The 26,147-nt window shown below is 41.0% G+C and overlaps 1 protein-coding gene across 2 annotated transcripts in view; it reads left to right on the top strand.

Annotated features, from left to right (window-relative positions):
• Positions 1–26,147, top strand: part of scml4 (Scm polycomb group protein like 4) — a 132,404-nt gene that overhangs the window by 59,836 nt on the left and 46,421 nt on the right. For both annotated transcript variants that reach the window (XM_043687078.2, XM_043687076.2), the window contains exon 4: positions 11,331–11,531. In XM_043687078.2, the coding sequence (XP_043543013.2) occupies positions 11,331–11,531 (201 nt within the window). The remainder of the gene's footprint in view (positions 1–11,330; positions 11,532–26,147) is intronic.

Genomic DNA, 26,147 nt, shown 5'->3' with positions numbered 1-26,147 from the left:
CAGGTTCAGGAAGTTCATCCTTCATTCTTCTTAACACCAATGAAATGGTTAGTTGAAAGATTTAGGGAGGAAACTCTGGGTATAGTCTAAATGGCTGAAGGTACGGCTGTCAATGATGGGATAAAGAGATAAAGTTAAAAATCACACAACACCAGGTTATAATCCAACAGGTTTAATTGGAAGCCCAACTTTTGGAGCGCCGCTCCTTCATCAGGTGATTATGGGATAAAGGGAGCAAGAAAAATAAATAAGAGACCAAGACTATAAAATATTTAGTTCAATTAATGGGGTCCGTAGATCTCAAGAGTACGTTATTGAGACAGGGAAGGCCACTGAGGGACCTATAAGCCTTCAAATGTTAATATTAAAGTTTTGGAGTCACTGGAGCCCATCACATCAGCAAGGCCAGGGGTAAAAGATAGCTGTTTTGTAACAGTCAGGTTTTACAGGAAGCTATTTGGGTTTATTGAATCTGCAGATCACAAAGATATGGATGAGGATGTTAGAGGTTGATGGGTTCACATAGATGGGTTCATGTAGAGGCTGAGGTGAGTGATATTCCAGAGCTGGAAGTGGGTAAAATTTATGCTGGCAAAGTTACAGTGTCAGACTGTCTGCTCAGTGAGAAGTCTAGTTCGCCCCATGAAAGAGATGGCTGTCACTGATTTTGTGATAGGGATTATAGACAATTCATTTAGTCTTCTTAATGTTTGGTTTGTTGGACATTGTACATCACCCACAGACCTGTGTGACATCATAGGAGCAATAAACGGCAGTGATGGCAGAGCTGAGCTGGATATCATCAAAATTACATCTGGAAACTAATACCCCATCTTCAGATGATAAAGATAAATGGAAGTGTACTGAGAAGCCATGGATAAAGATGCTAACGCTATGATCAGACACATAATAGTATAATGAGCTGAAGAAAGCTCATATCTAAACAAGCTCATATCTAAGTCAAAAGTTGCAGAGAGCAGGTCAGAGAATGTCATTTGTGATGATTGGAAATGTGAAAGGGACAGAAACCTGATTAACAATATTCAAACAATGAGTTGCAGGAGAGATAATTATGAAATTAAGAGGTGACAACTTTTCAAAATAATTTGGAGAATAAAGGAAGTTTAAAGATGGGGCAGCAGTTTTCAAGGAGCTAGATTCTAATCAATTGTACACCTCAGAAGCAGGTGAGAATTGAACTGAGGTGTCCTGGCTCAGAGGAAGGGATACTACCACTGCACCACAAGAACCCTAATAGTTTTCAAAGATGGCAGAGTCAATGTTATTTTCAAAGACGGGCAGTAATAGCAGCAGCATGGAGTGGGGCAGGAGATTATTAGTGGTATTAGGAGAGAGACCTAGTTACAATGTTACATTGGAAGAAAGGAACTTGATTGGTCAAATCAATAAATTTTACATCATTAATATGAGAGTTTTTAATATGCTGGTTGAGAAATCTCTTCTTGTAAAGTTCTATTAATCTACGTTTGCCAGCTCGTCTGCCTCTCCTTATTTGACTGTATACCCATTTATCTCTCAATTTTAGGAAGCATCCATCATACTATGTACCTGAATTTATAAAGAGAAAACATTTCAAAGACTGCAGTCGATAAGCAAAATTGATGACACAACCCACACGCGCGCGCGCGCACACACACACACATACACACACACACACAAAAAGTTATCCTCTGGGTAGATATAAAAGGTTCCATGACACTATTTTGAAGAGCATCAGAGGAATTATAGCCCATGTCCTGGCCTATACATATCCTTCAATCAATATTACACAAGTCACTACCCCTGGTTATTAACACACTGAGGACGTCACATATTGGCTGCTGTGTATTGTATATCATGACAGTGAAAAATTGTTTGTTATTTGAATAGTGCTTTCAAATAACATGCAGTCATAGAGTCATAGAGTCCTACAGCACAGAGACAGGCTCTTTGGCCCAAACTGGTCCATGCCGACCAAATGAAGTCGAGAAACATGCTACAGCAAGTCTTTTATTTATTTACACATGTAATTTTACATATTTTACCCATGTCATTTTCAGAGAAAAGTTAATTGTGGGGAGTCTTTCTAAAGCATATCTTTAGGCTAACAGGTGTTATATGACTCTAATGTAGCTAATGTAGACTCCCCTTCAGGTTCAGGATGTGGTACTGAGGTTAACGTATGTGGCAACATGCGCCATGTTGTCAGGAGTGAAGCTTAAATGACTGCTACAGTTTTTGCAGTCCACCCACACTGATTGTATCAGGGTGGCAGGTGTATATTTTTTAAACAGAAAATATTCTTATGTTACTTCTAATCCATTTACAAAAAGAAATTTCAGTTATCTCTCTGTTCCTTCCTCTCTCTCAAGACACGAGGTAAAATTTGGATCAGTATCAGTGCCTTTTAAGGTCCCAATATGGTCTAAGTGAACTCTCCCTACAGTGTCCTATACACTGTTGAGGGCATTAATGCAGTGTGAATGCATGCCAGAAGTAGGTAGACTAGGGAAAGTATGATATCAGTCAATGTGTGCTCTGATATGATGTTAGCACCACTATTCTGGAATGCAGCTAATGGTGTCCCAATCACTCATAGGTCAACACGGACAGACAGTAGAAGGACACCCCAACAGGGCTACTTAATGGGACCATTCACTATTATCAGCATAGCTGCAGAGTGTTTCTTTTGTGAATATTGTAGTACAAATGTTTGGGACTCTCCACAATTGTTGCAAAACATGCGTCAGGATTGGTGTGACAAGTGTTGTGGAATCCCTTCTGCTGTACCATGCTTTTGTGAATTCATATGGGGACTGATCCTAGGACCATGCCAGTGCCTATTGCTTGGCAGCTTAGTCAATATACTCACTGGAAAGCCTTTGACTATGAATAAACCATTATAGAAGCGGTAAGCTGGAATAAACATTCAGCAATGCTTACATTGGGCTAGAAATTTTGATCTTACACAACCCTCCAGCTATCATAATTTTTCTGAATTAACTTCATTACTATTTCTAAAAACATGATTAGGCAGTGGGATCAGGGCCATAGGCGGGAAAACCCATTCCTCAGTCCAGCTCGTGGTTTCTCGTTCAGGTGGCAGATGAGGATAAAGATGATGTTACTTCACATTTCTGAATTCCACAAGGTAGATATTACTGGGGTGTATCAGCAGAAATATGTACCAGCAAGCTTTTACCTTCAAGGAGTAAAATCAAGTTGACAATCTGCCTCTTAACATTTTTAAATGCAGAACATAGTTTGTGAATTGTTTGGAAGGTATCACGTATATTGCAGACATAATCAGGCCACACACAATGAACTGATGTTTCCCAAAAATTGGCTAAGTGTCAATTTCAGGAGGGTATCCCTCCTTTTGAGCCTGGGGTATTTTCTCAAGAAATTCATGCTGTTTACCCTCACAGAGTAAGTACCACTCCTCTCTGCTGCTGCATCCAAGGTTTTTGCACTCGCCAACAGATGAACTACTCACCACAGCCAAGGCCTTCTGGTATTTTCCCTGCTGCCATATTTAAACACCAGCTGTGCACAAAGTCAATCCCAGCAGCTGCCATTGATAGTTATAACGTGGGATGAATCATACCAGAGATGACTAACAGAGGCACATTGCCACCCTGAATACCTACCAGGCGTCTTGAGGTCCTGGTGCTGTGGGAAGTGCAAGGTCCTCTTTCTCAGAACTGTCAGAGGAGACCATTGCACCAGAACTTGTTCTGAAGTTGCAGTGCAGTGTGCAGGGCCTGCCCAGCAATGCAGGAAAAAGATGAATGACTTCTTGCACTTGCAAATGTAAGCTGCACCACCCTCTCTCTGCTACCTCACCCTCACTGTCTCACACTGCTACTTTCACGAGAAGTAACTTCTCCTCATGCAGTTTTAGGTCTATAATCCCTTATCCTAAAACTATGACCTCACAGTCTAGATTTCCCCATGTGTCGACCATCCCTATCCTGTCTACCTCTGCTTTGTTAATCCCCTCTAGAATATTATACACCTCAATTAGATCTCTCATTCTTCTCAACTCCAGAGACTATTGGCCTAAATTGCTCAACCTCTCTTCATAAGACGAGCTCCCGATCTCTGGAATCAGCCTCCATTGAACTGCCTCCAGGAGACAGAGTGATGCCAGTCAGCACTGAGACTGAGTATGGATTACATTCAGGTCCTCTCAGGACATCCAGGAAGTGGCCATCCCCTCCATTACTTGCAATGCCCCCACCCGATGACAGTTCAAGCAGAGAAGGGTGCAGCTACTGCTGGACAGGAAACTGCAGGATGCCTCGGTCTTTGAGCTGCAAACACTCTGAGGATCACTTGCCCAAAATTCCAAGACCAACAGGTTTCACTCTAGAACAGGACCCTTCCACCCCCAAGCTATGGATCCCGGGACTGCAACTTGATAGAATGGGTGAGTAAGGAAAGTGAAACCTCCTCAGTGCACCCACATGGTATGGATGAAACTTCATTGGAAATACATCATCCCATCTTTAAAATATGGTCACTTTTCATCATCAGCTGCACATGAGGCTGTCACTGTAGCTGCAGTTGCAAGAGTGAAGGTTTTTCTATCCTTAATATTACATGATGCTCTGTCCCAGTCTGAGTGATAACTGTCCTTTCCCTGGTGCCCACACCCTCGCCTGAAACTTTGTCATAATTGAATGAGGGAGCATTGGATCTTGTGAATATTTCCATCCATTTGTAAACCTTAATTTCTTTATTAAACAACAGGAAAAGCTCGAGAAAGATCTAAGCGATTAACGGCATTTGTGGTTGAGGTTACACAGGGGATTCTGGCCTCTGCAGCATCAAAACATTTCCCCTCAGTGAGAGATGACCTCATTCAATGAGACTCCGAGTTGTTGTGGCTGCCGCTATAGTGCTGTAGGATGGTGAACAACATCCTCATTGTCTTACTTGGCACAAGGCTTGTAGCTGCCCTGGATCCTTATTGGCTATCACACAGCCTCAGTGGATCCTCCAGTTGTCTCGAGCAGAGAACCTGCTGGATTGAACCCCCAGACAAGACCTGGATGGGAACCTGATGTGTGGGAGAGAACTTACAGCACTTCCAATGGAAGAAGGAGCTATGTTGCAGATACACTGGAGAACACGATGTAGCATTCTAAGCACCGCCTCAAAATAGAGTATCATCTGCATCTCATCAGCATGGCATTCCATAGAAGACATGAGACTGTAGCTTTTCTGCTCTATCGATGAATGAGCATGAAGAAAGCCAATGGAGAGACCCGAGATGCAGTCTGCTCCAGTCTGCGACATACATGTGTGGGTGCTTGTCCCTTCACACAGAGTGGCCTACTAGCAGCACCAGAATGCAAAGCCAGTCTGCTCCAAAGGCCAGTACACAAGTGGATAACTGTATTTTAAGTGCATCAGCGATATGCCATGATGAGATGGTGAGGCTGGTACATGCCCGATGCCAACCTCTGTGGAGTGCCAGTGCCCGCTGCCAGTAGAGTGTACTCTGAGATGTTGGGGAATGCTGGACACACTGACACCCATGGGAGCAAAGCTGGAGCTGCCAGGTTGCCACTGTCAATTTCACATCACCGACCAGTTTCTCTCTGCTGCTTGGAGAAAAGCAAACTTCATACAAAAGGTTAGATATAATGATGTAACTGCATGCAGACACACTTCATACTGCTCACTAACATGGTTCTCATTTCACCATTCAAACCTTGGGTGGGCAGCCAGACTTCTTTCACTCAAAGTTGAGAATCTCAATTTTCCAAACTCACCATCTTTTCCCAATGGTCTTGGCATTGCTCACATTGTTCAGGAGGTCAGAGATTTCTGGGTAAGTATGTTTACGTGTTTTCCAATGTTTGTTAGATGGTGCTTTGTTAGTCAATATATTAATTTCTCTCACTTTTAGAGTCATATTCATAGAGATGTACAACATGGAAACTAACCTTTCAGTTCAACTTGTCCATTTTTGTTTGACAATTTTGACTCAGGAATAAAAATCAATGTTTAGAGAGAAAGTGAAAACTATCGAGATAACCCTTGCCTATTTATAATGATTACACATACTTTAGGAACAAAGTTTATTTTCTGTATGGTTCCTGTGTGCATAAATCTTGAATGCATGATATAAGCATAAGAAATCTTAGGAATTAGAAAGCAGCATTAAACCAATGGGCCTCTTGCTTTTACAAGGTCAATCTTACCTTTCCATTACTCATAAAATTCCTGAAGCCCTTCTCTTTTTCAAGAAAGCATCAAATCTTTCTTGAAGCGACCGATATCGGGCTTCCCTGGTTACCTACCTATGACTGTTTTGAGCTTTGGAAGAAAATATTTTATCTGACTTCCCTGAATTTGTCATTGTAAATTCATAAACCTTGCTTCTTTACCTAAACTGAAGGCCTTTGAGCCTGTCCTCGAACACAATTTGTCTGGATCAATTTTAATCCTCTTCATAATCTGCAAAGCTTCAACTCGATTAATTCTGGCTTTTCTCTAAAACTAAAAAAAATCAAATTTCTCATAAAGCATTTATTGGGTATGAGACATGTCAGTGGGAGGAAAATTCTTCATATTACATAAGAACATAAGAAATGGGATCGGGGTAGTCCATATAGTACATCGAAACTGCTCCACCATTCCAAATGGTCTTGGGCTCCAACTTCACTTTGCTGTTTGCTCTTCATAATGTTTGATTTCATGAGAGAGCAGAAAATGTATCTGTCTATCTCTGTCTTAAATAAATTATGTTGCATTCGTAACCAAAGGGATAGTGAATTCGAAGGTTTACAACCCTTTCAGTGGAGAAATTTCTGCTCATCTCTGTTCCGAATGGTTGGTCCTTTATTCTGATACCAGACCACTGCAGAAATAAGTTGCTTTTCCAGCAGAAAACTGTGTCAATACATCACATTCCAATTTACACCACCACTGGGAGATCAAAAACAAGCTGAAAATATTTATTCAGCATTTCTGCCATTTCTTCACTTCCATGCTATTTTCTCCTGTCTCTTATTTGTAAGGCATTAATGTTTACTTTATCTACTGTCTTCCTTGTTATCTATTCATAAAAGTTTTTATAATCTCTTTTTATACGCTTGGCTAGTTCACCCTTATTGTTTTTCTTTCAGTTTTATCAACATTTTTGTTGGTCTCAAGAACAGGCCAAAATGGAGGACTACAGATGCTGGAAGTCAGAGTCAAAATACGCAGCACTGGAAAAGCGGAGAAGGTCAGACAGCATCCAAGGAGCAGGAGAGGCGACGTTTTAGACATAAGCCCTTCATCAGGAATGTCCACTCCTGATGAAGGGCTTATGCCCGATAAGTCGATTCATCTGCTCCTCAGATGCTGCCTGACCTGCTGCGCTTTTCCAACGCCACACTGTCAGACTTCTATTCTTTGCAATGTTCTTTGGAAGCTGTGGATGGATCTGTCTTGCTGCATTTTTGTTTTTAAATAGAGCATATTTTATCAGACTTACTGAATTTTTTTTTAGTTATTTTCTATTGCTTGTTTACCATTGAATCCTGTATTTATCCAGTCAACTTTACTGAGTTCTAAGATCAGAGAAACTAAAAGCACTTTTGGAAACCAAGGAGTTCGTTGGTGAAACTCGTGAGTCTGGAGAAAGGCTGTTTAACGCTGTTGGAGATGTAAATATTATTCATGTTGGTCCCAGAAACAAACATTTGGCTGTGAAGATAAAAGATAATTGCTTTTCATTTCTGTTTAGCATATCCCAAGTATGCCACATTGCAAGGAAGATGAATGGTGTGTTTGAAGGGCAGTGGGTGAATGCAATGAATTAGGGAAGTTCGACTTCTTATTTATCGGTGTGTTTCACTCACTGAAGATCACAGTATGCCATTCACTTTGGGAACAGATAGAGACAGTTGCATTTAAAGAGCTGAAAGAACAAGGAAGATAAATGTTACCTCAAAGAATAGCTGGATCTCTGAGGAAATTATAAAGTAAATCCTAGGATTTTTCCAAAAGGAATAATGACACTGTTGGGTATAATTAGGAAATAAAAAGCGAGTAAGTAATCTAATCTATCTAAAAAAAACAGATATTTCTTGAGAAGCCCAACAGGTCTGGTGGCATCTGTGGTGAGAAAAGCAGAGTTCACATTTCAAGTCCAGTGACCTTTTTTCAGAACTTCTGCACTTGAAACGTTAACTCTGCTTTTCTCTCCACAGATGCTGCCAGACCTTCTGAGTGTCTATAGAAATTTCTGTTTTCATTCCAGATATTCAGCATCGACAGTTCTTTTTTTGTTTAAAAGTAAAAAAGGGAATTAGATTAATCACTCAGTCTTGACAAAGCATAGTTAATAATGCTTGCTTTCTTAATATACTCTAAAGGTTGTTTTGTCTGAAAACATGAAATCTTGCAGCATAATTTATTTTGGTTAACCACCGCATGTTCAAGGTAGACAAGCAGGAGGCTGGAAGAACAAAGCAAACTAGGCAGCATCAGGAGGTTGAGAAGTCAATGCCTTGGGTGTGACCCTTCTTCAGGACTGGGGGTAGGTGTAGGGGGAACTGCAGATAAAGGGGGAGTTGGGGGAGGGTTTTAGGGTGGGGAGAGGGGCGGAGTGGTAAGGTAGGAATAGATGAACACAAGAGGAGGTTGCGACCTGGTTGGTTGATGGGAGGAATGAATCCGGTTGGTAGCTGGAAGGTAGGGTCAATCAAAAGGATGGAAGGGAGAAGGAGGGGATGGGAAGTGAGTCGAGGGATGGGAAGGGAGGTTATTTGAAATTAGAGACCTCAATGTTGAGTCCTCTGTGCTGTAGGCTGCCCAGGCAGAAGATGAGGTGTTGTTTCTCTGGGAGGTCCAGTTGGCCCCTGCGAGCCTGGCTGAGATGCTCAGTGAAACGTGCCCTGAGTTTATGTTTGGTCCCCCCCCCCGATGTAGAGAACACCACAATGGGAGCACCGGATACAGTAAAACTAGATTGGAGGAGATGGAGGTTAACCTCTGTCTCACCCTGAAGGACTGTATGGGGCCCTGGATGGAGGTGAGGGAGGCAGGTCTTGCATCTTTTCCGGTTGCAGGGGAAGGTACCTAGGTGTTGGGGATTGGGGGAGGTGGGTGGTGGCAGGGAGTTGGTGGGGAGAGTTGCGCAAACCAAAGACTGTCGAAGGGAACAGTCCTTGCGGAAGACAGAGAGGGGTGGGGAAGGGTAGATGTTCTTGGTGGTGGGGTCTAATTGGAATTGGCAGAAGTGTTTAAGGATGATACATTGGATGTGGAGACTAGTTGAGGTGGTAGGTGAGGACAAGTGGCACCCTGCCTTTACTGAGTTTAGATGGGGTGAGCTTAGAGCAGTGGAGCGGGGAATTGAAGAGGTGCATAGGAAGGCTGTTTGGATGACAGAGGGCGGAAAAGCACATTGTTCAAAATAGGTGGACATCTGGGTTGCTTGGGAGTGGAATGTCTCCTCTTCCGAGCAGATGTGGTGAAGGCAGAGGAATTGGGAAATTAGATTAGATTCCCTACAGTGTGGAAACAGGCCCTTTGGCCCCACAAGTCCACACCGACCCTCTGAAGAGTAACCCAGCCAGACCCATTTCTCTCTGACTAATGCACCTAACACTGTGGGCAATTTAGCATGGCCAATTCACCTGACCTGCACATCTTTGGAGGAGGAAACCAGAGCACCCAGAGGAAACCCACGCAGACACGGGAGAATGTGCAAACTCCACACAGACAGTCGCCTGAGGCTGGAATTCAACCTGGGTCCCTGGTGCTGTCAGGCAGCGCTGCTAACCACTGAGCCACCATGCCACCCAAATTCTTGCAGTTCTTGCAGGATACTGGGTGAACAAGATGTCATCTAGGTAGTTATGGGAGTCTGTGGATTTACAATAAACGTCCATCTGGAGACTGTCACTGGAAATGGAAAAGGAGAGGTCAATAAGGGAAAGGAGGTGTCCAAGATAGACCAAGTGAATTTAAGGGCGGGATGGAACTTATGGGCAAAGTCGATGAACTGCTTTAGTTCAGCCTGGATGCAGGATGCTGCACTGATGCAGTCATCGATGTAACGACAGGAGAGTTGGGGCATGGTGCCTGTAGGTACTGAAGGGGGACTGTTTGTCGTAACCAACAAACAGGCAGGCCTAACTGGGGCCCATCTGTGTGCTCTAAATCAAAGCCCGCTTTGGAAGTTAATAGTCCCTACAGAGACCATAGGAGCATGCTTGAGAATTACCTTTGTACAGATATGCTCGGGGGCCTATAACACCTAGCATGTTTTTTGATTCCTGCTATTCCTCATCTCCACTTATACTGATTCTACACCATGATATTCTGAGCCAAGATTCTTTCTCACAAATAACCCTAAGCCATCCTTTCCTATCAGGCTACCCTTCTTTTCCATTTTGCCTGATTTATGTTTTGCACTGGAGTATTTATTTTTCAAACTTGTAACCATTTCTTGTAATGGTGGTTTAATCTAAACAAATCTAAGAAATCTTATTCTTATTTGTGCCACTAGTTCACCTATATTATTCAGGATGCGCTGTAGGTTCAAAGTGTCTTTAATGTTATTTTGCTTTGATTATATTTGACTTATTGTTGTCACATGTAATGGGATACAGTGAAAAGTGTTGTTTTGTGTGCTATACTGGCAGACTGTACCATACAAAAGTGCATCAGGGTAGCAGCAGAGCAGATTGTAGAACACAATGTTACAGCTGCAGAGAAGGTGCAAAGATAGAGAGAAAGAGAGAGAGGTCAACATTAACATTTGAGAGGATAATTCAAAAGTCTGATAACAATGGGGAACAAGTTGCTCTTGAATCTATACATACGTATATTTAAACGGTTATATCTTCTGGCCAATGGAAGAGAGTATAACCATTACAACTATTGTTGCAACTATTCCCTGGATGGATCTTGCCCTCTGTTCCACCATGGCAGCTGGACACTCACTCCATTTCTGACCACTCTGCTTTTCTTTGCCCATATCACGTCAGTGCTGTTTTTAACACCGTGATACCAAACAATTTTGGCAAGATTTCCCCTTTTATAGCACCATCAACATGTTATTGCAAATAATCGAATACAGGAAATCTTTGGCCACACATTTGAGATGTGGCTACTCCACAAGCTCAAGGGGAATTCAGATAATAACATCACTTACTGAAGCTGAAGATTGAAAATTCTGCTAGACGTGTTCATTATTGGGAATGTCGAATAATAATTTCTCCAGGAAATTTTTCAAAAATTTGGAGTTTTATTTGAGCTAATTGTATTGCAATATGCTGCCACGCATGCTTAACATAGCTGATCTTTCCATGTTGCAGTTTGCATATATGTCAACAAACATGCCTGTGCTGGGCCACATCTTGATAAGAAGAAGTTGCAGCAGCTACCAGACCATTTTGGCCCTGCCAGAGCATCCATGGTCCTTCAGCAGGCTGTCCAAGCATGCATTGACTGCGCCTATCAACAAAAGGCAGTATTTTCATGTCTGAAGCAAGGCCACGGAGGAGAGCTGATATCAGGTATGGGATTGAACATTCTTAAGATCACTTATACAAGTTAGCAACAAAAATAAAGTAGTTCTGCTGTAAAAACAAACTGTTCTGATCTTCTAAAAGTGATGACACATTATCACATGGTCTTAGTAGGAATGCTTAGAAGTCGATATCCATTTAGCATCAACTGCTACATCGTCTGTGTTGTTGCACCTTAAACTTATTTGTGTTTTTAATGTAAGCATTTATCTGTAAAAGTAGAGTGTTTTGCATATTATTTGTGAATACATACAATATCTGGTCTTAGTGGCTGCACATGTGCTTTAAAACAGGAGATCATTGAATGCATTTGCAAAATATTACAGAAATTTGATTGACTCAGATATTACATCCGTAGTCTCCTATGTTGATTATAATGGTTGTGAATGAAAAATAATTCCTTTCACAAATCCTTTTGCATCCTTTTGCAAGAAAGCTATAGAATAAAAGTACAGATTAATAACTAACATATTATTTACAACTAAATTATGCAATGATGAACCTCAATACAACCTCTGAATTTCTACATTTGACTCCAAAGGCTGATGACAGAGTTGTCAGTTCCAGAGAATATTGATGGTGGCTGCTGTCAATTGCACTGTCGGGATAACAACAAATTTTGGATCATTTATGAATCAAGGTTGATGAGGATCATAAAGTTACCAATTTGATGGCTGTTTGTGTTGAGATTACTTTGGGCATTAGAGATACTTTAAATGTTTCCTTACACTAATGAGTACAGGAACAGCAAATAACTAGTGACTGTAAATTATAAAAAAACACCTTGCAGTAAATACTCAATTTAGCTACTCCTGAGCACACAATAATTTAACTGATGCAAACCCATGACTTCTCCAATTGATTCTCACAATTATTACAAAGCAGTGAAACATGACGCAAGAAAGTAGGTCTCGAATTGAGTTTCCAATATTGAGTCACTGTTTTCAGTATGAATCAAGTGCAAAAGACAGGGTGTGGTAAGGCCAGCCATTCTTATCCAGGAAATCAGGGGTTAACAGAGGACAAATCAGTAAAGTCTCCTGCAAGTCAACAGGGCATTGGCAAAATCCTGGGCTCAACTTCCCAGTCAGCTCTCTCAGCAAGTGAATTGGGTTGGCTTGTTATGTCCTAACAGGGAGCTAGCTATATTTCCAGTGCTGTGCAGATTGTTTACATGACCCATTTTCTTGTTTCATGTTTCTTCACTTTAACATAATTGTATTAATCAATTTGAGAAGTCATGGGTATGCTTACGATTAGATTAGATTATCTACAGTGTGGAAACAGGCTATTCGACCCAACAAGTCCACATCAACCCTGCAAAGAGTAAATCACCCTGATTTGCATCAGATAAGTTATTGTATGCTCAATAGTAACTAATTTGAGTATTTACTGCAAACATTTTTGATGTTATTTAGCATCACTATTCATTTGCTGATTACTCTGCTCACTAGTGTAAGGAAACATTTAAAGCATCTTCCAATGACCAAAGTAATCCCAATGCAATCAGCCACCAAATTGGGAACTTCGGGATCTCTATCAACCCATGATTCACAAATGACCCGGAATTTGTTGTTATCTTGACAGTGAAATTGTCATCAGTCACCATCAATATTCCCTGAAACAAAAACCAAAATTACTGGAAAAACACAGCAGGTCTGGCAGCAACTAGGAAGAGAAATCAGAGTTAATGTTTCGCGTCTAGTGACACTTCCTCAAAATTGTCTCTGAAACTGACAGCTTCCACCAGTGAGGACTGCAGATGCTGGAGAGTCAGAGTGTCAGAGTCGAAAGATGTGGTGCTGGAAAAACACAGCAGGTCAGGCAGCATCCGAAGAGTAGGAGAATCAACGCTTCAGGTGTAAACCCTTCATCAGGAATGTGTGTGTGTGTGAGAGAGAGAGAGAAAGCTTCTACCATCTGCCCATATAGTTAAAAGTGGGCATTCAGAAGTTGTTGTCAGCAATTCCTGCTTCACTGTAGGGTTCAATGTTGCAGTCTTGTCATAGAATCACAGAAATCACCAATTTGACTTAAACTCCAAATTATTATACTCTATTCTCACCAAGAAAAGTATTGAAAATGTTAAGCCATTTTGAAGAGCATAAAATTGAGTTTTTGTCACATGCTGAGTCATACTAGTGATTGTCGAATCTCTCTGACCCTGAAAAAAATCTAATTTTAAAAACTTAGAGTATCATTCCTTCATTTCATGATTTTAAAAAAATCTACAGATTATTAAAGTAATAAAACTGAATTTTTATTTTATATTTGCTTAGATTTCAGCCTCTACCTTAAGCCCATTGTAAACAATGAGAGCATAAAGTTACAAAGGGATATTGATAGACAAGATGAATGGGCAAAGATGTAGATCAACGTAAGGAAGTGTAAGGTTTTCCATTTTTGACCAATAAAGAAGAGATAAGGGTATTTCCTAGACGGTATGAAATTAAACACAGTGGACGCCCAAAGATACTTGGAGATTTAGGTGTATAGATCCTTAATATGCCATGGACCTGGGCAGAAAATATTTAAGAAAGCAAATAGAATGCTGGTCTTTATATCTAGAAGATTGGAATAAAATGATGCAGAAGTTATGCTGCAGTTATACAAAGCCCTGTTAGTCCTCACTTGAAGGACTGTGAGCAGATCTGGTCACTACACCTTAGGAAGGATATATCAGCCTTGGAAGGAGTACAATGTAGGTTTACAAGAATGATATCCAGACTTCAGCAGTTTATTTAGGAGGAGAGATTATATAAAGTAGGCCTGTTTTCTCTAGAATTTAGATCTTATTGAAGTCTTCAAGATATTAATAAGGAAAAACAGGTTGGATAAGGATAAACTATTTCCACTGGTTGGGGATTCCACTGGTTGGGTCATAATTGGAGAATTAGGGCCAGACCATTCAGGAGGGATGTTAGGAAGCACATTTACTTCCCAATGATGGGAGAGGTTTGGAACTCTCTTCCACAAACAGCAGTGGATGCTGGATCAGTTGATAATTTTAATCCCAAATATATAAATTTTTGTTAAGGAAAAGTGCCACAGATCAGCCATGATCTTATTGATGATGGAATAGCCTTGAGGACCTGAACGGCCTATTCTTATTTCAGCTTTCCATCCGTATGTGCCAACTTTGTTTTACTCTCTGTAAAAATATTAAAGCAAGCGAATAATCAACTGTTTTAAAACTTCCTGGTTTACAGCCTGTAAGAATTTTACAATCCGATTGAGTTCTCAGTTTGCCTATCCTGTTTGTTGTTAGTCATGAACGTACTCCTATAGCTGGTGCTGAAATGAAATGAATGTTGTCATTAGAGGAAACTGAGCCTGCCAAATCCTTGTGGGCAGCTTTCTTTGAGGTCAGAGGTAATCACTGTTCCTTCATCATTGACCACAGAATCTCAGCCATTTAATTGGTATTTGACTAATGTGTCAAAAAAGTGAATTAAAACAAGTAGTCAAACTCACTTGTAATAAAGATCAAATTTGTATTTCCCTCCTAATTGCTTGGCTGTTTACGTTTGGTGACTCATGGACACCAAAGTACTGTAAAATGTCACCATTGCAAAATACATTTCACCATTCCAAACCATTGAAAACACACACATAGAGCTCTATCTAGTGGCAAAGTTAAAAATCACACAACACCAGGTTATAGTCCAACAGGTTTAATTGGAAGCACACTAGCTTTTGGAGCGACGCTCCTTCATCAGGTGGTACTGGAGAGCTCAATCCCAACACACAGAATTTATAGCAAAAATTTACAGCGTGATGTAACTGAAATTATACATTGAACAATCGATTGTCTGTTAAGCCTTTCATCTGTTAGAATACAGTGATAGTTTCACTTCTTTCATGTGTAAATCACAAAACCTTTTTTTATAAAAAAGTTGCATTCTCGGGTTAGCTGTTAACAATGGTGATAGCTAGACAATATGTTGAAGGTGTTGGCCCCCTGTGTTCTCTGTCTATGACCTGATGTTTAGATTGATTCTAATCTAAAAAGTGAGATAACGGATTTTACATAAATTCATGCAGTTTTTGAACACAGAGTTCTACATGAATGCATGCAGTTTTTGAGCAAAGTACAATGTAACCCTGAAAGTACAAATTCACCCACAAAGTATGTGTGTGCATGTGGGTCTTTGTCTGTCTGTGTGTGTCTGTCTGTTTGGGTTGAGGGTTGTGAGTGTGAGAAAGTGTATGTGTGTGTGTAGTGAGTGCAGAGTGTTTTAAGTCTGTGAGGGGGTGGATGTGTGAGTGTGGGAGTGTGTGTGTCTGTAAGGGTGTGTGTGGGTGTCGGTGTGCGCGTCTGTGTGTATGTGTGTATAGGAGTGCCTGTGTGTGTGTATAGTGCAATGGTGGTCACCTGTAATGTGACATGAACCCAAGGTCCCGGTTGAGGCCCTCCCTATGGGTACCGAACTTAGCTATCAGCCTCTGCTCGGCCACATTTCTCTGCTGCCTGTCCCGAAGTCCACCTTGGAGGATGGTCACCTGAAGGTCCGAGGCTGAATGTCCTGCACTACTGAAGTGTTCCCCAACTGGGAGGGAACCCTCCTGTCTGTTGAGACAGATACCCACACACACCCTTACAGACACACACACTCCCACACTCACACATGCACCCCCTCACAGACTTAAGACCTCTGCACTCACTACACACATACACACTTTCTCACACTCACAACCCCCAATCCAGACAGACTGACAGACACAGACAGACAAAGACCCACATGCACACATATATTTTGTGGGGTGAATTTGTACTTGCAGGGTTACATTGTACTTTGCTCAAAAACTGCATGCATTCATATAGAACTCTGAGCTCAAAAACTGTATGAATTTATGTAAAACTCCATTATCTCACTTTTTAGATTAGAATCAATCTAAACACATTGGAATAGACAGAGAACACAGGGGGCCAACACCTTCAACATATTGTCTAGCTATCACCATTGTTAACAGCTAACCCGAGAATGCAACTTTTTTAAAAAAAGGTTTTGTGATTTACACATGAAAGAAGTGAAACTATCACTGTATTCTAACAGATGAAAGGCTTAACAGACAATCGATTGTTCAATGTATAATTTCAGTTACATCACGCTGTAAAGTTTTGCTATAAATTCTGTGTGTTAGGATTGAGCCCTTCACTACCACCTGATGAAGGAGTGTCGCTCCAAAAGCTAGTGTGCTTCCAATTAAACCTGTTGGACTATAACCTGGTGTTGTGTGATTCTTAACTTTGTACATCCCAGTCCAACACCGGCATCTCCAAATCATATCTAGTGGCAGTTTGTGAAAGTAATCTCAAACAGTAATGCAATCCACATAGAAACACTTTAGAGATCTGGGTTGACCATTACAGTTCAATAAGTTATGAAATGGAAGTGAACAAACATAGCAATTTTAATTTTTCCCCTTTATTATCAATTACTAGTTATTAATTTACTTAAAAGAAGTTGTTATGATTGTTATACATGCATCCTCTTCACAATCTATATCAATGTTTCAGATGTGGCCATGAAATGTAATATTTTAAAGTTTGTAGATGACACAAAATTAGATGGGAGTGTAAGCTGTGAGGAGAATGCAAAATTGCTTCAAGGAGATTTTAAGAGAGTAAGTGAATTGGCAAAAATGTGGGCAGATGGAATACAGTGTGAAGAGATGTGAGGTTATCCTGTTTGGTAGGAAAAGCAGAAACAGAAGATATGAGTATCCCCTTTCTGGAGGTGGTGAGAAAGATGGCAAAAACAGCTTCTTAATTGGATGAGTTTGCAATGTACACAACTGCTTCCTCCTCACCACGTCAGCAATTAAGTGCTCGCCACAAGTTAAGTTGACAATTAACAGCTGCTTAAGGGCCTCAACTCACTGCCAGCCTTTGATAGCCCTTTGAGCCTGCTCTACTACTCATTATAGCTGTGGCTGATTATCCAACTCAGTACCCTGTTCCCTCTTTTCCCCCATACCTTGTGATCCCCTTATCCCCAAGTGTTATATCCAATTCCTTTTTGAAACCACACAATGTTTTGGCCTTGACTGTTTTCTGTGGTAGCAAATTCCACAGGGTCACCACTCTCTGCATGATAAAATTTCTCCTCACCTCGGTCTTAATTACCCTTTTGGTAGACAATAAAAGTGACTGGCTTCCTAATAGGACAACCTGCCACTCAAGTCAGGGACATGCCAATTTGACCAGTTATGGACTAGGGGACAAAAGGGTGGCCACTTCTTGCTGTCTCATCCCTGAAGCTTAGGTCTCCATCAATGATCACTCATGCACAGTAATTGCTGGTCTCTGATTAGCTTGAAGCTTCTGGCAATTTGGGACATCAGCATTGAGGCCCACGAATGGCCGAACAGCTCACTGGTTCAGCTCCTAACTACCTGATTGGTGTTTAATCTAACTCTCCTCTTGTGGGAGAACCTGGAATGTGGGGCTTGCTTTAAAAATGAGGGGTTTACCTATTTAAGACAGACATGAGCAATTTGTTTTTTTATCTCTGAGGTCTGTGAGTCTGTGGAATTCCTTCCTCAAAAGGCAACGGATGTAGAATCTTTAAATACTTTTAAGGCCGAGCTTGACAAATTCTTGATGATCAAGGCTTGAAAGGTTATGGGAGGAAGCAGGAATGTAGAGTTTAGTTTAAAATCAGATCATCCATGATCCAATTGAATGGCAGAGCAGGCTCAAAGGGCCTACTCCTATTCTTTGTTGAGATGATCATAAGGTTTCCCCTTGGTGGGGTCAGGGAATCAAACACCACTGCAGACACCGCCCCCATACTTATTACATGGAGCAATACATTTCAGTCACAAAGTATTTCTTAAAGAGCAGGAGGATAGGCAATGGTGAAATTTCACGGCACTTTGGTGTCCATGAGTGACCCAAAGTTAACAGCCAAATAATTAGGAGGGAAATACTATTTTGGTCTTTATTACAAGTGAGTTTGACTATTTTCTTTAATTCACTCTTGGGATTGTGGGCTGGCCGGTATTTATTGCCCATCCCTTGTCTAAAATATTTGATTGATTTTTTTGAGGTGGTTACCAGGTGTATAAATGAGAGTAGTGCCATTGCTGTAATCTACATGGACTTCAGTAAGACTTGTGACCAGGTCTCATATGGTGGACTGGGTAGGAGCTAAGAGCCCATGGGATCCAGAGAAATTTGACAAATTTGGATCCAAACAGCCAAGTGACAGGAAGCAGAGGGTGATGGTTGAAGGGTTTGTTAGTGACTGGAAATCTGTATCCAGTGTCGTACAACAGGGTTAGATGTTGAGTACCTTGTATACATTAATGATCTAGATATGATTGTAAATGTTATATTCAGTAAGTTTTACTATGTTATGAAATTTAGTCATGTAGTTAATATTGAGGAGGAAAGCTTTAAATTACTGAATGCTGCAGATAGGCTGATCAGATAGGTTGAATGGTGACAAGTGGAATTTAATTTGAAAAGAGTGAAGTGATGCCTGACTAACAAGGCAAGGAAGTCCACAATGAATGGTAGTCTCTAGGAAGTACAGAGGATCAGAAGAATTTTGATATGCATGTCCATATATCATTGAAGGCAACATGTCAGGCTGATGAGATGGATAAGAAGGCATATGGCACAACTATCTTTATTAATCAAGACAACGAGCACAGGGGAAGATAGGTTACAATTGAGCTTTACATGATATTAGTTAGGCTATAGCTGGAGTACTGTGTGCAGTATTGGCTGCCACACTATAGGAAGAATATGATTGCACTAGAAATGTTTCAGAGGAGATTGTAGAATGTGGCCTCGGCTAAAGGATTCAGCCTGGATAAGCTTGGGTTATCTTCCTCAGAACAGAGTTCAAAGTTCTGACAGGCTTGGACAGGGAAGGTAGGGGAGAACCTTATCGCTTTAATGGAAGGGTCAATAAGCAGGGGGGAGCACAGTTTTAAGGTAGGGAGCAGGAGGTTTAGAGGGAATTTGAGGACGTTTTTTCACCCAGAGGCATATAGGCATCTGGAATTCACTACCTGAAAGGGTGACATAGGTGGAAATCTGTAATAATTTTGAGAACTATTTAGATGAGCACTTGAAACACCATAGCACACAATGCTATGGGCCAAGAGCTGAAAAATGAGCTTAGAATAGATGAATATTTGATGACCAGCATGGACCCGATGTGCTGAAGGATCTCTTTCCGTGCTGTTAAAAACTCTCTGTCTCTAAATCCCATCATGACAGCTGCTGAAATCTAAATTACAAATAGATTTTTAAAAAATCGGGAATTGAACATTAGTTATCAATAATGGTGACCATGAAAGTATCATTGATTGTGGTAAAAACCCATCAGAATTGCTAAGGCCTTTTAGAGAAGGCAATGTTCTACGCTAACCTGGTCTGGCCTAAGTGTGACTTATTATAAGACGTGATCCCATTGAAGTCGACAATGTAAAGAAAGGAATAGGTAGGATAGATGCAGTTAAGATGTTTCCCCTTATTGGGGAGTCTGTGACCATGGAACACAGTTTTAAAATCAGAAGGAAATCATTTAGGAAAAAAGATGAGGAGGTTTTTACTCAGAAGGTTTTGAACCTTTGGAATCTTCTACTATATACACCAGGAAAAGCTCTATCATTGAACATGTTCAATGTCAATACTGGTGTTTTGAAATCTGTCAGGGATATAATTGGACAAAGGGACAGTGTGGGGGTGTGGCAGAGCTTACTGAATGGGCTGAATGGTCTACTCTGTTCTAATGTTTTTATGTTCCAGACCTACAGTAATGTGACTGACTTGAAATGGCCTAAAGCCACCATGTTCAAGGTAAGTAAGGCCAGACCACAAAATACTGGCCTTACCAGCAATACTCGCATCCCACAAAATAGTTCTAAAAAAGGCAGACCAATCAAAAGATGTGCAGGTTAGACTGATTGGCTATGCTAAAATTGTCCACAGTGTTCAGGGATGTGTAGGCTAGTTGGATTAGCCATGGAAAGTGTGAGATTACGGGTATATGATAGGAGTCTAGGTCTGAATGGGATGCTGTTCAGAGGGTTTGGTTCGGACTCAATGAGCCAGATGGCCTCCTTCCACACTGCAGGGATTCTATGATTCCATGCTGTCTCTTAAATGTATTTCAACAGGCAGGCAATAGGAATTGTGCCAGATGTTAGAGACATCTGTAGCCAAAATTGCACTGTTCAATCTATGAACCTAAGAGAGCAATGGAGCTTAATATATTCAAAGTTCAGATAAAATGATTTTTGGACTTCAGGAGAATCAAGGGATGTGGGGACTTGATGATCCCTCCCAATTTTGACCTTGCATTTTACTCTAAGGCACCTCATGGATTTTGTCATTTTGTTTAATTTCAGAAATTTTGGCAGCTTTGACCCCCTGCTTCTTTTTATATACTCACTCAATCTCTTTCAGTAACATTTATTAATAATGTAGCTATTCTCCTTCTCCTAGTCTGCCAGGAAAAATAAAGGCACAGATGACAGTTGTTAGCCAGGGTACTTGATTAGGGATGAAATTGCATCCAATTATTTAATAAATGGGCATGGATTTGATACATATGACAAGTGACAGCTTTGACCTGATGATTCCAAGGAAGCCAAGCCTGTCAATTGTTAAAAATGAGAGAATTCCAAAAGAATGGAAGTTGCAGCTGTTTCATACATTGGAACTACTTTGCTTTATAGAAAAGGCGAGACAATGAATGTTAAATATTGACTTCTAACTTGCTTTGTCTAATTCATAATTAAGATCTTGCACAGAGACTGAATGAATTTTCCTTGCAAGGCTAATAAAAGGTAGAAGACCCTTGAGGTTCAATAACTTATTTGATAAGGCACACTTAGCAAAATGAAATGGCACAAAATACTTCACAGCAGCACTAAAAAAAAGCAAATATGTATTTGTTGCAGTATGGTATGGGTTTATTACTATACCTGTACTGTACCTTTAAAAGTGTCACATGACATCACAGCCTGTGCCATTTTGGTTAAAAGATATCAGATCACCTTAGTCTCTCTCTCTCTCTCTCTCTCTCTCTCTATCTGTGTGTGTCATGGAGTCAGCATAGTGGCTTCAGTCAGTCAGTCAGCTTCACAGTGTGTAATGTTCAGTAACATGAGAACAAGTCAGAAGTCACATGTGACACCGGGTTATAGTCCAACGGGTTTATTTGATATCACAAGCTTTCAGAGCACTGCTCCTTCATCAGGTGAAGTGACTTGAGGAAGCACAGAACTCAGACTTTGGGTATCAGTGTTTGTTATTGTAATGTAATATAAATGAACTTCAAGGATTCTAATCGAACATTACCCAGTCTTTATTGTATATGTTACAAGAACTAATACATAGAAAACCATAAACCACATCATAATGACAGTAAGCTGGCACTAAAAGCTAGTCACGGTTGGTAGCTAGTGCCAGTAAGTGGATACTACAGGCTGAACCTGTTATATAATCACAACAGGTGGACCTTCTATTGGTTTATCAGTCTGCACAAGTGGTAACATGTTTGTCAGTTGCAACACCAAATGTCAAGATGGCAATGTGGATCGCATTCATTTTGGTCACAGCCGAGCGGAGCAGATTCAGTGAGCTCCATCAAATAATGACCAGAAGCAACATCTGAAAAAGATCATCATTGGTGGGTGGTCTGAACACTTCGAACAGGTTCACAAGCAAATAGCTTCAGCCTGCTCATTCCAAGATGTTTTAGGAATCTCCAAGAATGTAATCTTCAAGTGAAAGCCAATCATAATTCCACAAGTGCTACATCAAAACATACCAGACCACATGCATATAGGTCACATGGACACAAAGAAACCTTGAGATCGGTATCTGACTCTATGTTTTACCTTATTAATAAGATCTTTGATAATTTAATCAAGTCATATGGAACATCTATTGCATCACCCTCAAATATTGAGAGAAGCTCTTCATCCACGCACGATTCCTTTGGTGCCACTGTGCAAAATTGTTACTGATATTTTCATGAACAGGGACATTATTATATTCTGAAAACTGACCATTTCACCAAATTCCTTTTTCTACAAAAAATCAAGGATATCACCAGTGCAATGGTTGTTGACACATTCACTGCCATATTCACTATGTTCAGTGCTCCTCAACAAATTGTGTCTGACAATATTCCACAGTACATTAGTGATGTACATGTATAGGAAATGAGGCATTTATTAATATATTATCTCACTATCATCAGTCAACTGGTTTCTCAGAAAGCACTGTTCATATTGTAAAACCCATGACCATGAAATGTAGAGCTATTTGCCAAGATTTTCAGATAATTATGTTAAATCCACATGCTGTTTCTTCAGATAAGTTTACCCTCACCAACATGTTTAGGACACATATCAACATGGGTCTTCTGTCCCACACATGCTCACCAGCCAACCACACATGAACAACATATTGTTGGAATGAAGGGAGAAAATGATATAAGACATGATAAGCAAGCACACTGACAGTCTTGAATCAGGACAAAGCTTCAAAGTTCGAGATTTTGTCTCCTGTCTTGGTCATATACATTGTAATGAGTAATGGTCAAATTCTGCAAAGACACAGGTGACATGTCTCAACAGTACATCATTATCCACCCATCACACGCAGGTGATTCAGATTCTGAGGATATCATGCCAGAAAATGACCACGCATCAATGAGAAATAGTACATCTCCATCCATGATGGCAGATAGCACACCGCAAAGTGCAGCTAAACCATCAAGTCATGTAAACTGCATAGGACTACATGTGGTCATGCTGTAAATCTACCAAGGTGTTATCTGAATATACAGAAAATACACAATGTATCGAGACAATATATCTACGTGCATCATTGTATATGTTTATTGAGTAAAATGTTCCCATTCATTAAGGGAAAACGGGAGATATTGTACTATGTTGCTACATCCTGATCTCCTGAACCAAGGTCATCTCTACTGATTGCACAACACCATCCTTGATGAACAGTGCATAGGCAGTTTAGCTTTAGGACAGTTACAGGACATCAATACATGTGACATTCCAGTATAAAGATACTTGCCTCACCTTCCGTCGCTTCCTCTGTATCATGAAGACAAGGCAATATATTTAGTCAGTCAACTATGTGTGTGTGTAATGTATCAGTGAGTACAGAACCCAGGAAGGAAGAGGGTACTTTTTTTGACGATATCTCCCGATAAGTAGCAAACCCAAAAACAAAACCCTAATATTTCTCACTGTTTAAATGCCTTTTTTGTAAAAAATGAGAATGCCACTTGTGCTTACCTGCCCACAACAGCCACTTTACGGCATGGCTGTGTGATATCGGCGTCAACTGAGCTTTAAACAAGCTAAGTTGACCCTAAATCATTTTGGTGCTTGCTCACCCACTGTATTGTGGAGGTGAGCTCAGGAGAGGGTGGGAAGGTGGTTGATTAACTACCCAGCCTATATTACATGCTCCTGCCAGGTATGTTTTTGGTGGGGGGGGGCATGTAACATCCAGACTATTAGCTCTATTTCTCTCCACAGATATTGCCTGATTTTTTGTACTTTCCCCAATATATCTTGTTTGCAAATAATGGTGTGGGAGAAATGAGTTCCAGGTGGAGGGGCATTTAGATGAGAACTGGGGAAAGTGGGCATTGTATAATTGGGATGGTCTGCACCTAAACTGTGCTGGGACCTAGTATTCTAGTAAGCTGTATCGCTAGGGAAGTAGAGAGGCCTTTACACTACCAAGAATCTTACACTACACTACCAAGAATCTTACCATTAGCCCAGTACTTTGCATTCCGGTTACTCCGACCAAAGTGAATCACCTCACACTTGTCCGCATTAAACTCCATAAATTGTGATTTCTATTTCTATACTGTGCCTCTAAACTCCCACAAGTCACTTATTTTCCTGAGCGTTCCTCATCTTCACTGAAAAGGATTCCACATTCTAAACTCCTGAACCAAGATCGTCTCTAATTATTGCATCTTTGAGTAGTAATGCTACTCCTCTGCCTTTACATAGCTTCCTGTTCTTCTTGAATATCATATACCCCATAATATTTAGATTGCAAATAATGGTGTGGCTCTTCCACCCAGGGAAAAGACCTTGTCTATTTACTCTATCCATATCCCTCATGATTTTATAAACCTCTATAAGGTCACCCCTCAGCCTCTGACGCTCCAGGGAAAGCAGCCCCAGCCTATTCAGCTTCTCCCTGTAGCCTCAAACCCTCCAACCCTGGCATCTCACAGCATGTTCTCCAGCCCAAAGCAGTTATCCTAAACTCTGGCACTGGCAAACAACACTGTTGCTTGCACTCTTTGCTGCAAAGAACAGTCAATCAGCCTCACTATACTGTCCCGTACTACCACCATATTCCTTCTTGCTGCTCTATGTAAATGATTTCCTGTACCATAGTGCCATGCTTGGTTAGATCATCTGCCTTACAGTTCTCACTTCCATTCAAAAAAGGCTGAGGAAACCTCTTACTTGTTGGACATTTGGAAAGGCTGCTTTGGTGCACCTGTCCTCTGGGTGCCCTTACCTGCTCCACTCGTAGACACATTCTCCACTCGTAGACACATAACCAAATCAGAAAGTCCTGTCCTAAGGTGTCTGAGCACCTCCTGAAATAAAGTATCCAGGTAACTTTGCCCCTTCCTGTTGTTAAAAATGATGTTAGAGTTAAAATGTTTCAGTTTTACTTCTATGTCTTGCAGACAGTGAAGAGGGTTACCTCAGATTACAACAGGATCTTGACCAGATGGGCCAATGGGCTGAGAAGTGACAAATGGAGTTTAATTCAGATAAATGTGAGAAGCAGCATTTTCGGAAAGCAAATCTTAGCAGGACTTACACACTTAATGGTAAAGTCCTAGGGAGTGTTGCTGAACAAAGAGACCTTGGAGTGCAGGTTCATAGCTCCTTGAAAATGGAGTCGCAGGTAGATACGATAGTGAAGAAGGCATTTGGTATGCTTTCCTTCATTGGTCAGAGTATTGAGTATAGGAGTTGGGAGGTCATGTTGCAGCAGTTCAGGACATTGGTTAGGCCACTGTTGGAATATTGCGTGCAATTCTGGTCTCCTTCCTATCGGTGAGATGTTGTGAAACGTGAAAGGGTTCAGAAAAGATTTACAAGGATGTTGCCAGGGTTGGAGAATTTGAACGAGAGGGAGATGCTGAACAGGCTGGGGCTGTTTTCCCTGGAGCGTCGGAGGCTGAGGGGTGACCTTATAGAGGTTCACAAAATTATGAGGGGCATGGATAGGGTAAATAGGCAAAGTCTTTTCCCTGAGGGTGGGGAGTCCAGAACTAGAGGGCATAGGTTTAGGGTGAGAGGGGATAGATATAAAAGAGACATAAGGGCGGCACGATGACTCAGTGGTTAGCACTGCTGCTTCACAGCACCAGTGTCCGAGGTTCGATTCCAGCCTCGGGTGGCTGATTGTGTGGAGTTTGCACATTCTCCCCATGTCCTCCGGGTGCTCCGGTTTCCTCCCACAGTCCAAAGATGTGCAGGTCAGGTGAATTGGCCATGCTAAATTGCCCATAATGCTAGGTGCATTATTCAAAGGGAAATGGGTCTGGATGG

The sequence above is a fragment of the Chiloscyllium plagiosum genome, unplaced genomic scaffold (genome assembly GCF_037043375.1).
Source record: "Chiloscyllium plagiosum isolate Xiang-an unplaced genomic scaffold, Cpla_swu_hap1 HiC_scaffold_3, whole genome shotgun sequence".
Taxonomy (NCBI): Eukaryota; Metazoa; Chordata; class Chondrichthyes; order Orectolobiformes; family Hemiscylliidae; genus Chiloscyllium; species Chiloscyllium plagiosum.
Note: the sequence above shows the minus strand (reverse complement) of the source record. Positions and strands in the feature narration are given on the sequence as shown.